The sequence below is a fragment of the Strongylocentrotus purpuratus genome, unplaced genomic scaffold (assembly GCF_000002235.5).
Source record: "Strongylocentrotus purpuratus isolate Spur 01 unplaced genomic scaffold, Spur_5.0 spur5_scaffold_4, whole genome shotgun sequence".
Lineage (NCBI taxonomy): Eukaryota > Metazoa > Echinodermata > Echinoidea > Camarodonta > Strongylocentrotidae > Strongylocentrotus > Strongylocentrotus purpuratus.
Genome location: NW_022145610.1, coordinates 15,228,377 through 15,244,145, shown reverse-complemented (window position 1 = coordinate 15,244,145; position 15,769 = coordinate 15,228,377). Strand labels below are relative to the sequence as shown.

Here is a 15,769-nt window from a genome sequence, read left to right as displayed (position 1 = left end):
CATAATGCCACACTAGCAACAGCATAACTAGATCTAGACTAGACCCTAGCCTAGGCCAGGGCCTATGCCTTGCCCTTAGCCCGAATTTTCTGTCTCTTTCGTTCGTTAGCCTCTGATTTGTGTAGGGTTGGCTAAAGAGAGAAGCCGACTCTACCCAAATCAGAGGCTAACGAACGAAAGAGACAGAAAATTCAGGCTAGACTCTATGCTATGAATACCAGCCTAGGCTTTACAGTAAGTGTAACACTAAAGTGTAGCCAGTTATTGCCGCGCCAGCTCAGGAAACGCAGTCGCTTATTGGTGGAGTGTTACAGGCGGCTAGCACCGGCGAATTGAAAATCATAAACCGCTCCACGAAATAGTTATCGGCTTGGACTAGCAATGAGCCATTTGCGCAGTCTACAACAGGTCTACATCTACTACCGATTACTATCGGTAATCAAGCTATGAACTGAACTTAAAATTACGAGATGTGCTGTGATGAAATAACCTACGGTAAACTCCTGATTATTTTTAAAAATATTACCGTCGACGACTTAAATTAGAGTTCATTCAATCAGTAATATTCTTTGGTCAGAACAAAGAAAAAAGGATGGGGTAGGGGGTTAAACCGGGTAATACGTTGTGACAATGCGGAGAGCCCCTCACTGCAATGACGAACACATCACAATCATTTCAGATATCTTCACACAAAATTTATCTTTACTTACTTTTTTGGTATCCGTATGGTATCACTTTGATGTCGATGTTCGCCTGAAGATTTTCTGCTCAACTGAGATGTATTTGACAAACTTCTATTCTAATAGAAATTCGATTTCACTTACAAGAAAAATGTTTCATTGTTCGTAATTGAAAAACTTCAAAGTCGCAGTTCATACAACCGCCATTTTTCATCATTTTCTTGCTCAAATCGTAGGGAATTCTGGGAATGCAAAAAATGTTTTATGCATGACCTAATACATAAAACATTTTGTCGATGGCCAATCAACAAACAGTAGTTGGCGTATTTTTTACGTCATTGCTCATGAATATTCATTGACCCTCCAAAACCGTCGTTCAAATCGGACAAAACCCCCATAATGCATCCAATGCAAAACCTATGAAATGTCAAAGGTCACGATTTTAGTTGGCCCTCTAGTCCTACTGTGTATGATCGAATCTCTTTGTCAGCGGTAGCAAAGCTTGTATATCGCATCTCAACTCTGCTCTGGACACTCCTGAAAAAAAAGTCAGAAGTATTAACTCATGAACTTTGGTTGGTTGCCTGAAAAGAGTTAAAATATAAAGCTGACATCAGTTTTGCCTAGCGTGAAGATCTGTCATTATTTCTTGAATATTTGAAAGACACAGTTGAGCTATTTTGTATAAAGAGTATAGGTCTAGGCCTAAATTAACTTATTTATGAACTTTGATGTCTGATGTCCAATTAAAAAGGGGAACGTAGATGAAACCCTTCATGAGAAGAAAATATAATTCATTGTTAATTGGTAGATTATTATCTCCTGATTGTTTATTTTGTTTTAATTTTTTTAATTTAAAAAAAAACATAGGCAGCTAAAGGATTATAAGATTAGTATGTGTTTGGGAGGAAGCTTAGATTTTGAAATTGTTGGAGGACAAAAGTCTCAGCTCCCTAATTAAACTAGCCAAAGCCTTCAAAATAAAATGAAAATGAAAACACTAAAAGAAAATCTCGAATTGAAAAGGGATGCCAGGGGGGGGGGGGGGGGGGTTCTGACACTAAAGTAGATGGGGGAGGAGAAGAAGAAGATGATGAAGAAGAATATAGAAAGAAGGAAGAGGAGGAAAAGAAGAAGAAGAAGAAAAAGAAGAGGAGGAGGAGGAGGAGGAGGAGGAGGAGGAGGAGGAGGAGGAGGAGGAAGAGGAGGAAGAGGAGGAGGAGGAGGAGGAGGAAGAGGAAGAGGAAGAGGAAGAGGAAGAGGAAGAAGAAGAAGAAGAAGAAGAAGAAGGGGAAGAAGAAGCTTGATTACTACTAAACAGTACCATTTGACTTTTGCTATCACATTGTGAAGGATCAATCAAAATTGTTATTCTATTATATTATTTTTTTGTTTTTTTGTTATTTTCTGTCAACTAAAAACCATTTTACTGAATTTGTCTTTTTGTATGAATGTACATGTTTTCTTGTGTAGGGCCTACCCATATACCATGCTAACTGTACACCATAAATTCCATAAATTGTTAAATAGACAATAAATATGAACTACTGATCCTCATATCTGATTTTATAGTTTCCCGAGGGCAACTTTTAATATTATGAAAATAAAACAAAGAATATTTTCTCCTACTATTAAAACAATGTTTCCCTTGTTTTTCTCTGTACATACTCACAAGTAATCTGCAATTCAAGATAACATTTAAATGTGAATGGTACTATATATTTTTTTCTAACATATCTCTCTCTCCCTCTTGACAAAAACACACTCTCTCTCCTTCGTAACATACTGAAACTCATAGACAGTTTTGTTTACACTGTGAACAAAACATGTTTTACTCCTTTATGTTTCTAACAAATAATATGCAATTTAACTACTATCAAATTCATGTTAAAATGTGAAAATCTTTTTCCAACATCTCTTTCTTTACACGAACACACTCTCTCTTTCACAGTGTATTGAAACTCATCGACACTGAACAAAACATAGATTCCTCCTTTATGTTTCAAACAAATAATAAACAATTCAACTACATGTACTTTCAAAATAACGTTAAAATGTGAATAGTAATACAATCTTTTCTAACATCTCTCCCTTTACACATGGTTTCAAACACACGTTACACACCCTCTCCATCACAATGCGTTACAAATCATTGAAACATTCCACACAAGTAATACACTGTATGCAACACAAGTATGCAATTCAACTACCAGCAACTACTTTTAAATTCATGAGAAATTACTACAATCATTTTCTGACATCTCTCCCTTTCCACAAACATACACTCTCCTTCACATCATATTTATATTGCAACTCTTTGACATTGTGAACAAAAACATGAAGAAATAGAAAATTACAATAATTGTTAACATTTATTATTAAATTTTCATTTACAATACTATTTACATCACTTGAAAATGAGATAAAAAGGGTGAAAAGGGAGAAAAAAATAACATGCTACTTAACCATGATACAAATTGTGCAGAATTGTTTGGTTTGAATTGTTTTGAATAAAAAGTCACCTTTTAACTCTGGGTCAACTTATTAAATAATTTTTTTTTTGGTTTTGTAATCTTTAAAGAAATGGACCAAGCTCATCCTCTCAGTAATATCAAACTATTTAAACATCTCATTGATAAATAATAATAATACCGTAATAAAAATAATAGTTTATTGCAGGGACGCTCATGGCGCTAGCTCAGCAATAGTTCTTTGATACAGGTAAAGTAAATAGTTTTGCAATATTTATATAACCAATTTTGATGATGGACTCTTTTGAAAAAAATGCATACAGCCGCAGCAAGCACTTAAGAAAACATTTTGAAAGTACTGGACCATAAGCAGTTTTACCAAAGAGAATAAAATCCACAAGATGTACATAATATACGTAACATAAAGTCATTAAATATAAAACTCTTTTCTCATATCCTAGACCTATCTTGGATTTTCTACACGATCACAATAAATCTCAAAGAAGAGTAACAATAAATAATAAACTTATTCAATGAATACAAGAAACACTGACGGTAGGTTTAAAGGAAACCAAAACCTTCATACTAAGTTACTTTTATTGTAAAGTTTAAGATATTTGAAAAATATCAGTGAAAATTTGAACAAAATCGGGCAAGGAATAAGGAAGTAAGAGCTTTTTGAAATTACTACTCAATAGAGAGCGGTATTCAATTTGATGACATCATCTGTGGACAATTCTCCATGCCTTTTGTACATCAATTTCATGTACATGTATTTCCTTCTTTCTTGTGATTGAGATAATGTACTCCCCTGAAAGCAAGATATAGAATGCAAAATGATATTCTACTTCACATGTTATAAAGTCGGATCAAGAGCACAAATAAATACGAAGAAAACAACAAAATTGTGAAATTTTATGTACAAAAGGCATGGAGTTGTTCACAGATGATGTCATCAAATTGAATACCGCCCTCTAGTGACTAGTCATTTAAAAAAGCCCTAACTTTCTTATTCCTTGCCCGATTTTGTTCAAATTATTCAAATCTTTTAAACTTTACAATAAAAGTAACTTAGTATGAAGGTTTTGGTTTCCTTTAAGATAAGCTGGAGTTCTGGTAATGATAGAAAATAATTTCTCACATAATCCAATAAAACTTACACTGAATGTTCAAGGTTACAAATAAATGCCATATGCCAAACAATTTTGGTAGAACATATATAGGGGCTGAGTAATGAGCATAGAAAGATAAGGAAATTACCATAAGGTAAGTAGGCCCAACACCATGTGCTTAACACAAATGAGTTGTGGTTTTTACTGAAGATGATTGATTTTCAGCAAGTTTTTGTGAGATTATTTAACTGGTTCAAACAATCAATCTACTGCAGGATAATCAATCCAGAATGAATTGCTTTCTCTCCACATACGATGCTCATATATCAAAGCTCAAGATTAGCTTTTATACATGTACATACTGCCTTCATGTCTATGTAGTACATTACTTCCTTTTTCTCATGGTTCATTAATATACCCACTAGGCCTGTCCACATCAGCTCGAGTTTGCCAAATAACCCGCTATTTTAACTATGATCCCGATGATCCGATTGCAAATTAACCAGTTAATTTGCGTCTTCATGAGCCCGCAGTTGAGATTAGCGGGATTATTGGTCGAGAAAACATCCAGAGAAATCTTGGTCTTGTTTCCAAAATATCCCACTATTTGGGAAATACATGTAGCAGGCTTATTTGCGCCCGTCCGAGCTAGTTTGTGATGAGCATATCGGTCTGGCGAAGCATGGTTTTGAGGTTCGGGATAATATCCCGAGTCTGAAAATAGCGGGTAATTTGGCAAACTCGAACTGATGAAGACAGGCCTGTTTTCTTCATTAGCAGTCATTATCATTGGTCAAAGCAATAAGTAAACAGATTCTTAGTTCTGGTTAAAATTCATTAATGAATGAATAGAACATTCAACATATTTCATTTTCTAAAGCACTTAGATAAACAAATTTATATTTATTCTGTTCTTGCACTATTCCACTACAAATGAACATGTACCGGTACTTAAAATCAAGAGTCAGAGGAACAGTCTGCCCTGCATATAAAAATATATCTACATTCTTTATACCGGTAGTTCTTTTCAAGTTGGTAAAAGAAGTGTAAAGAAAATATTATATATTCTAAAGCACATGGATATGAGATGAAAATTTACTCTTTCGTGTGATAAACTGGATGCTATATCGATGGCTGGATAAAGTTTTCTTTGTATCTCTAGCTTTATTTTCAACTACAAATTTAACACATTTTGACAAAATTGATTTGTCCATGTTCTTGACTTTAAATGAATCACCATCAGATGTCCAACATAGAGGGAGACATTTTGATCTTTTTCAAAAGCATATTTCCATGTATTAATACCCGATTAAAAAACAAACAAATTCATATCAAGTTATACATTTCTTTTTTTTTATATACACAATTCCTATCACATCATTTTCAAGTTGTATAAAGCCTAAACATGAAACTTATCAGACTTACAATGCGATGCCTCATAAGTCATGATTACAAATGACATATTGTTCTCAAAAAATGATATTAATATTGCTATTTCTGAACTTTTATGTCTAATGTCCAATGAAGAAAGGGGATGATACCTGTATATTCTTTCATAACGTGAGAACCTATTGCTGATAAAAACTAAAATAAAGTGCTTCTGATATTGGACTGGATTACTTGCAAGTTACTGGTACATCAAGTACATCAAAAATACCTCTATGATTTCCAGTCTTGTCCATTGTCATCACTTAGCACTTTCTACAGAATTACTTCAATCCATACAAGATAAACAACAAATAAACAAACAAACAAACACAAAGGAAGCAATTTCTCAAAAATGCTTAAATTTGCATTTTGCAGGCAATTTCAGCCATTTTAACTGGAGATATTTGCCAAACATACATATAGGGAGAGAACTTTAATACTGGCAATAGGTGGCATGTTTCCTTTTTCATTACCCAAATAACAATAAATTCTCTTGAAACACTTTCACGTCCCCCCACCCCCCCCCCCCCCCCCCCCCCCCCCCCCCCCCCCAAAAAAAAAAAAAAAAAAAGGAAAAATGAAAAATGAAAACGAAAAATGAAGAAAAAAAATGGGAAAAAAAATTGGGAAAAAAAAAGTACCTGATCAAAGGGCATCTTCATAAAACATTTGAAATGTTATCATAGTCACATAATTTAGTTGCCAATTTTCTATTGACAAATGAAACATGATATCTATGAATGTTAAAACTTTAAAAAGATCAATACAAATTTGACTTTTAAGTAACCGTTTAATCTTGTAATTGTGCACATGAACAAAATTTACAAAAATGTGTTGGGGTTGTTGTGAACTGTGAATTCGACCCAGGTCAAATTCTGCATCATAAACATGGGAAGGCACACTTCATGAATATTCATCAAGACATTCAACTCAGAAGAGCAGGATAGTTTTACACAATAACATACATTGAATAGTCCTACAGGGTGTATGAAAACAATTTTGAGAACAAATTCAACTGTCCTCTTCAAACTGGTGGGATTTACGTTATACTTTACATGAAATGAAACTGAAACTGATGAATAAATAAGTAATAACATGAACAAGTGCCAATCTTAGAAACACTCCTGTACTCATTTTGTATTTGACTACAGGTACATGCTTGTGTAAATTTCAAATAAATGTATGACATTCTTGACTCCTGACCTATGACCTACAATGCCCATTGTGTTGCTAATATGGATTGAGAATTTGAGATAAAGAGGAGATTGTTTAAAAATGCTGAAATGATAAGGCGAAGTCTAGCGTTCATACCAAGTAGTTTTTTCCATTTAAGTTAAAGGAAACCTCACCCCACAGAATAAGTATAGGTATTCTGAAAATGAGATGTATTCATGCCGTATGGTGCTATATTATTAACAATATCAGCTTTCAAGTAATACTTCTGCAAAAAGGTGTATAGATCAAATTGACTATTGGTGGTAACAGCATAAATAATGAATGATAATGTCTAGCAGTTGATACTTCTTTGCTCTTCATTGCAGTACCGCTGTACTGGTACTTTCCATTAACTACTACCTACCGAAAGATTATAGGGAAGATATCATTTATTTTTAAAATAATAAGTCAGCCACTTGAAATGAAATGTTGGCACTAAATAAATAAATAAATGTACACTGTATAAACTCGGAAGGATAAGATTTAGCTTCACTGGAAGGGCTACATGTACATGGCATTCATGTCTACAATGCATCATAGTAGATCATGAATTAACAACTCTGATTGACACTTACTCAAGGACTATAACTCCATCATCATCTTCCCTATAGCTTCCTTTTGGGCCATTCGACTGCTTGCTAAATGTCTTTTGGGAGAAGTTCTTACGCCCGAGGGGAAGAGCCACTGGTCTTTTCGTAGTTGCAATGGTTGCAGCATTAGAGTTCCTTTTTGGTGGGATGATAGTTCTTTTCACCGCATTACCATTGGTGTGTACATGTACCCTATTGGGATGCACTGGACCTGGATGTGTACCTGGCTTTGTGATCGTCGTCGAGGGCGGTACGCTAAATTGAATTCTACGTGATGGAACACCTGGCTTTGTGGTCGTCGAGGGCGGTACGCTAAATTGCATTCTAGCTGATGGAACACCTGGCTTTGTGGTTGTTGAGGCGGGTACGTTCAATTGAATTCTATGTGTTGGAACACCTGGCTTTGTGGTCGTTGAGGCGGGTACGTTCAATTGAATTCTACGTGATGGACCACCTGGCTTTGTGGTCGTCGAGGGCGGTACGTTCAATTGAATTATACGTGATGGACCGTTACACTTTGCTGTAGAAGAACTTGTAGAAGGTGAATTGAAATGCACTCTGGGTAATGCAGTTTGGTTGGGCAAAATTGCAGTACCCGAGGAACCTACACCTACACCTGAATTTACTCCTGTTCTTTTTATTAATGCTGTTTCTCCTTTTTTTGAATTTACCGGCACTTTTTCTGTTGTACCTAATACCACTCTGACTTCCTTTCTTGTATTATTACAGGATACTGTTTCTGGTTGCCTATGTTGAGAGGCAGGCAAGGGCTTGCTACCGGTGGTACACGGTTGCGATAGTATCTTCTTCCGAAGCATGGCTAAGCTACGACCGAGTTCACTTGGCGAGGGGACATTAACAGTGGTGGTTTCACATGGAGGCTTGAAGGAAACACCTGGTCTTACGGCTTCTGTTTTCACAATTGCCTGAGAAGAATGCAAGATTTCTGTTGACTTAGACATAAGGGCTGATTTGACCTCTGTACTGCTTTGAGGTATTCCATTTACAGCTACAGATGTTCTCCCTGTTACTTGAGAATCATTGCTAGAGTTTTCAAGCTTGATCTTTTTTGCCTGAGGCGCATCATCACCACAAAGTGACTCATCTCCAAGCAGATGATTCTTAGATTCTCCTGTTTTGTTTTCGTTTGGATTGTTTGTGTCTTGACAGATTTCCATCTTTGTCACATCTGTCTCGGGACTCTTGGCCGCTGATGGCTCTGCAGATTGGCTTTCATCCGAGTCAGAAACATATTCTATCCAATCTCCTTCTTCAAGGTCATCCTCACTCCCATCTGGATCAACCTCTGGTTCACTAGTTCTATCAAACTCTGGTTCGACCCCCGGCACATGCAACTCTCTGGCCAGATGCATGTGCTTCTCCAGTTCCTTGTCCATCATCTCCTTACTCTTGACGTCATTCTCTTCCAACCTCGTCTTCAACTCTGCATCCTCAGTTGCAGGGTCGACTGGCGTATCGAGGAAGGACGCGTACCCAGGATTGAACATGTAGTCATTGATTCTACGTTTACTCAACAGCTCCCCTACATCCTTAAACACTTCAATAGCCAGCGGACGCAGATCAAGCTCATGGATGTCTAATTTCTTCACCCGATTAGTCTGCTTGATAACAGAGAACACATCATGAAAATCTGGAAATGTACCAAGCTTGACTAGTTTCCTGATTTTAAGGTTGATCTCGGGGTACCTCGTACCCCTATAATTAACTTTCTTTTCTACACCACGTCCATTTTTCGCCTCGTGGCCCTTCAGCTTACACCATTTCTGCCAGGCTTCTACAAATCTTTTTCTAAGTTTATGCTCAATCATATGAGACGAATCATCTCTACCCATTTCCTCCAGGCTCAGTTCTTTCTCACCGTATCTACGGATCTCTTTATCTAACCTTCCCATCAGTTTCTCCATTCTTCTGATATTTTTCTGCCGTTTTGCTTTATCTACATCGCCTTCTTCCTTTTCGCCACCTCTTTCTTTGCTACATGATGGTTTCTCTTGATCAGAACTTTGAGATGCTTTCTTTGCATCTTCAGGTCCTGCCACTTTCTTTCCAACCCCATTAGGGATGTCACTACAGCTAACACCTCCACTGGTAGATGCTACCTCTTTCTCTACATCTCCTGTTGGCATAGCATCATTCACATCCTTAGTCCCAGATACTTCAGATCTATCATGGCTGTCAAATATTGGCTCTGTCTTTATAGTCTTTACACCCGCTGTATGTGTCTCGATGCTCCCATTACTCACAATATTATCCCCATTCCTCTTTGCCTCTGAATCTGCCTTGCTACCTTTCGTCTTTTTTGGTTTCTTGGAAGCATTCTTGAGATGAATCAATACATCGCGAACCACCGAGAAGATGGTCTGGTCTTTGATATCCGGATTCTGAAGTTCTGCAAGATACAGCTGGATAGTATTTCTGAACTCCTCCGATGAGAGGTAGTCTTCTCTTGCAGCCTTGAACACTTTTACGAGATGCTTCTTGATCTTCTCTGCTCCCTTAGCTTTGATCTTTGTCAACTGGTCATTTGAGTAGGTTACAAACTGGAAAGTAAAAATCAGAAATAAACAAGTTTTAGAAGATGCTGAACCAATTCATCAGGATGGTTTACAAAACTTTACATCAGTGAAAATTCATCCTATGACACATCCCATAAGTATTTACCCGAGACAGTTTTCATTTCCAGGTACATGTCTGATTAAGATGTCTTTACAATAGGAAACAAAACTATCACAAATCTCACATGATCTAAAGGCCCACATATTTTTTCTCTCAGCTGCCATCTCTCGTAAACTGCAGGACAATGTCTCATAAAAAAAATGACAGCTAGCTGAACTTAAGATCAATGTCTTTGTTACTCCTCTAATATCATTATTTCTGAAAGATATGGATATTTTTTAGTATCATTTGCAATGTTTTACAGTCATTTTGTTGCGATTTAGTCTCAAGTCTAAAGCAACCCTGTAAATAGGGGCTTTGATCAGATCGGAGCGACACCAGGCCTTAAATTAATCGACGGCCATCGACGGCCAGGCCGTCGATGCCCCTATGACTGGCCGCGGTGCCCTCCCAAAAAAAGATATATTCACGGCCAAAAAGGCCGTGCCCTTTTTTTCAAACTGGCCGACGTGCCTTTTTTTCCAACTGGACGTGCCCTTTTTATTTTAAATTTGCGCACATAAAACCACCAATTGCGCCCATAATCATCTAAAACTAGACGGCAAGGCGCAAGTGTTTTCCGTGAAAATGCGCCCATAAATTATTAGAACAGTAAAAATACACGAATCACGAACAGTTTGCCGCCCACGAGCTCTCTTCTAGCTTCGTATTTTAGTGCTTTAATAAGGCGCAAGTGCCGTGAAAATGCGCCCTTTGTTATTATATAGGCAATGCGCTATCGCTAGCGCACGTACGTACGTACGTTCATATTATGCGATCGCATGATATGCATATGGTGCATGCTGTTGACGCACGCACGCGTACGTACGTACAAATCGAAGGCCAGGATCAAGAAAACAAATCGTCAAATGGAGAAATAAACAAGCATTCAAATAGTCATTAGAGATCTGTCGAGGTTTGTTTGTAGGCCTAGTTTATTATTTTATCTCAAATAGAATTTAGAATTATCTTATTAATAAGTTAAGAACACCTACGATGTTCTCGATCGTAGTTACTCTCATTTTGCCACCTGCCGACCACGCTTCAAAAAGCTACCCCGCCAGCTTCCCAAGACGAACGTTTCGAGTCCCGGTAAAATTCCGAGGGTGCATCGGTTTCGCTGGCAAACTTCCAGCCCGACAGCTTCCCACCAAAAGTGGCGAGAGTGTGTGTGCGAGGAACGATTTTGGTTTCGTGAATGCACGTTACGCAACTGAGCTGAGCGTGTCACTTTCAGCTGTCGAATGTCTATAAGGACATTTTTACATCTTATTTCATTAGTTAGGCCTATGTAGACCTTTCTATACAACAGTTAAAAAGATAATTTCTTCAAATTTGCTCCTACTACCGAGAGAGTGGCGGAAGGTTTGTGTGTGAGGTGCGATTTTGATTTGGAATACCCGGCCCGGTAAACTTGCCAATTAAGTCCTTCTGACTTTCGATGTTTGTGAAATTGACAATTTATTTATTCATTTGCTCATCAATATTTTTAGTTACTTTAAAATACTGTTTAATGTGCAAGTTTGATGTTCTTAATCAATCTTTCCTGTTCATATTGTTAAGATTAAAAAGTTATTAAATTGATCGTTCGATCTATTCACATTATGAAATTAACATTTGTAGACTCTCTTTGAACTTATGATTAGATAAGCGGCCTATCTGTTTTTGGAAAATTGCCCCTTGCTCTGGTAAATTCCCGTGGCAAAGGGCAACTTAAAAAAAAAATTGCCCCTTGCTCCTGGCTGCTAAATCTAAGGCTTGCGGGCCACCGCCTTGTTTGCAGGCGCGTAGCCAGAGTTTGGTGTTTGGGGGGGCACATACATGTAATCGATCGAGGTAAAAAAAAAGGGGTCTACAAAATTTCAACCGATCCTGGAAATTTTAGGGGGGGCACGTGCCCCCCGTGCCCCCCCCCCCTACGCGCCTGCTTGTTTGTATGTACCGTAGACCTCTATACATTCTGTGAAGAAGCTGGTGCTAAAAGTCATGGGAAATTGATCCTGCACAAGTTTCATAAAATACACATGACATCTAACAAAAATAGAATCAATTTTTTTGGCCTCATACTCGATGCCCTTTTTGTAAAATATTTTGGCCTCGATGCCCTTTTTGTAAAAATATTTTGGCCTTGGTGCCCTTAAAAATATGAGGTACTCGAGGCCAAACTGGCCTTGCCCTAAAAATGACGAAATTTAAGGCCTGCGACACCCTCGAACTTTATCAGTATAATTTTTTTTAATGCCGAAAATGTTCAAGTTTTGAGCTATCAAATGCTAAAAAACATGCATAGCTGGGATTATTTTGTCATTTGAAGTTGTTGTAGACCATGTTTGTCGATATTTAATTATGCCTTTCCATGACTTTGAAATTAATAATATTGGTCTCTAAGAGAAGAGGTGAAATATGCAAGCCGCCATCTTGGATTTTAAGGACAATGGAAAAAAAATGTATGCATACATTATAATCCACGGCATTAAAAAAAAATATATAAAAAATTCTGCCGATTTTCTTCTGATCATTTTTATTGATCGGCGATCAGAAATTATTGTCCGATCATATCTGATCGGCCAACGATCGGTTACAGGGTTAATACCATATAGGGCCATGCATCTCAGATTTAACATTGTTAAACGATGCCTTTAAGAATTACGATTGAGAGGCAGTTCGATCATCATAATGGGTAAGCCATAATTGTGTGCAGAGGCGTCCCTCTCGGGGGGCAGAGTGCCCCCCCCCCCCCACTTTTTCAAGCACCCAAAAAGTGCCTCTTTCACTTTTTAAGAAGTGCCCCTATTAATTTGTAAAATTGCCCCTTCCCCTTTTCAACTCCGATAAATGCCCCTTTTATTTGGACACGTGCCCCTTTTCCTTCGACAAGTTCACATTTTCCTTTATTACAAGTGCCCCTTTTTCATTCACATAAGTGCCCTTTTAATCTCTAGTAAGTGCCCCTAGTTAGGTACAAGAAGTGCCTCTTTTCACTTTTGATAAGTGCCCCATTCACCACTGATAATTGTCTTATTTAAATCTGAGAGGTACATGCCTTTTTTACTTTGACAAGTGCCCCTTTTCTTTTGTAAGAAGTGCCCTTTCCCCTTTTAATAACGACCCCCCATTTTAACTCGGATATTAGCGCACCTTATATTTTCACATGTGCCCTTTTCCTTTCTATTTCTAATAAGTGTCCCTTTTCCTAATGACAAGTTCCCCATTTAAAAAGAGCCCCTTCCCCTTCTCATAAGTGCCCCTTCTCTGGTAAATTACCCTTTTCACGTACGAGAAGTTCCTCCTTTTCACTTCAGATAGGTGTCCCCTTCACCTCCGATAAATGTCCCTTTAAAATCTGATCGGTGCCCATTTTCTTTTAACTAATGGTAGGGTGTCTGATCGCGCACCCAATGTTGTGTGCTAAAACCCTTCCCATAGAGATTGTACGCTTCCCTATGTGGTCTACGTGCATTGCGCGACCATCCAAAATTGGTCAATGATTTTATGAAAAAATTTGAAATTCAAACCTTTATAACAAATGATCCTGAAGGTGAAACTCAATAAATGAGGTGTCATATGAAAGAGCAGGTTTTTCTCCATATTCCCCATCGGGGGCCACCCCCAGAATTCTAAAAATATCTTGGTCAAAACAGCGATTGAAATGTTGTTTGCATCCTAGCTCCAAAATTTGCCACTTTCCTGAGCTGCCGCCCCGCGGCTTAAGCAGGGCTAGACGTAAGGATAATATCCAGATGCTTTTTTTTTCGCTAGCCCCAAGGGATCATTTGTTATAACAGTTTGAAAATACCCTTCCCACATTTTTGGAATCAGCTAATAAGGGAGGCGTGAGCTCCGCTCAGTCCAAACCATGGTTACATCGTAACATGTGCGCTTATAGTGAATGAAAGTATGGGTGGCCGATTCTCGCCATAGAACCCGGAAGTGAATACACGTTGTAGTCAATGGCAATATCGCGGAGATTGTCTCCGCGATATTGCCATTGACTACAACGTGTATTCACTTCCGGGTTCTATAGCGGGAACGGCCACCCATACTAGTCAATGGCACATATCGCGGAGACAGCGTGGCTCAAGCTTGCAAGTCGCGCATTGGCTGAGCAACTTGCGTACGATATGCATACGCTTGCATATCGCGCGATACAGCTGTTTGGCTAAATTTAGCAAAACAACATAACTCTGCGTGTACGTCTTTTTCGTCGATTCTGAGCAAAATGCTATGAATATTTCAGCATTTTGAAGGGGCTGTATCTTTTGATAGAAACATCGGCGAGACTTGAAATTTGAAATGTATTATTCTGATTACATTTTTAATTCAAATATCAAACAAAAATGGTGAAAAACGATCCCAAATTGAAAATTGAAAAATCGTTCAGACACCCTACTAATGGCACATTTTCCTTTATTACAAGTGCCCCTTTTTCATTCACATAAGTGCCCCTTTTCATCTCTGGTCATTGCCTCTTTTCACCTCTGATAATTTCCCTTTTAACAATATGTAATATCTTATAAATGCCCCTATCAAAATCTGCTCCGTCGACAAATGCCCATTTCCTATTCATGACCGACTTTTTTCATCCCTGGCGAGTGCCTCTTTTTGAGGGTGTAAGAAGTGCCCCATTTTCACCTCTGATAATTACTCTGGCACATGCTCCTTTTCTTTTCCGATGTCCCCCTTTTCCTCTCATCATTTAACGCGCCCTAGCTAATTTCAAGACCCCCTTTTAAAAAAAAGCCCCAATCTGTGCCGCATAAAAAAATAACGCTACCGGGCACAGCAGCAGCACAGCACAACAACGCGGGGACTCTTGCCATTGGTGCACGGTGAACTCTCATAGAGTTATACATGCCCCACATACGCAATTCTGTGTCTTCTTTGTTATCGACTCTTTGTTTTACCTCTGATAAAAATCCTAATTTCGAATCATAATACGGACAGTAACACCTTACCTCATCAAATAAAGATTTATAATCGATCTGCGCAGTATTTGTTGTACTTTCCTGGGCTGGTTCCTCATCACTGTCAATTATAAGGAACACCTCTTCTTCCGTTTCGTCTGGTGCTTTGTTACTGTTAGTCGCCGCCATTTTTGGGGTAGACTACACTACACACTACTATACACTATACACTACATATTGTGTAAGTGTCAAACTGCTGGTACCAAACTCCGGAAGTTGTGAATTCGAATGCTTTTAATATTAATATGCTGCGCATATATATATAATGCTGCGTCAGAAATCGAGCTATTTAATTAAAGGGCGTGGTCCGGGGGAGGGGGGCACCCGGCACAGTTCCCCACCCACTTTTTCAAGTACCCCAAAGTGCCCCTTTCTGCTTCAGACAAGTGCGGGCCCCCTTGTTTCTTTCTAACAAGTGCCCCTTCCCGTTTCTCATGAGTGCCGGATGAGTGCCCCCTTTCCAGCTTCTGATAAGTGCCCATAAATTATATTACCTCATCAAGTATCAAGTATCAATTAAAATCTGATAGGTTTCCCTTAATTTTACTTTGACAACTTGCCCCTGATCCTTTAATATTATTGTAATAAATGCCCAAATACCCCCAATTGTGTTTGATCATGCACCTCTGATGA

At 38.2% G+C, this 15,769-nt stretch overlaps 1 protein-coding gene across 1 annotated transcript; it reads right to left on the bottom strand.

Annotated features, from left to right (window-relative positions):
• Nucleotides 1–6,461: 6,461 nt before the first annotated feature.
• On the bottom strand, nt 6,462–15,280 carry LOC585922 (death domain-associated protein 6). The gene is made up of 2 exons (XM_785727.4): nt 15,128–15,280; nt 6,462–10,057 (listed from the first exon to the last, which is right to left on the bottom strand). Exons 1-2 carry the CDS (start codon nt 15,263–15,265, stop codon nt 7,478–7,480), a joined length of 2,718 nt encoding a protein of 905 aa, XP_790820.2. The 5' UTR covers nt 15,266–15,280; the 3' UTR covers nt 6,462–7,477.
• Nucleotides 15,281–15,769: the final 489 nt, after the last annotated feature.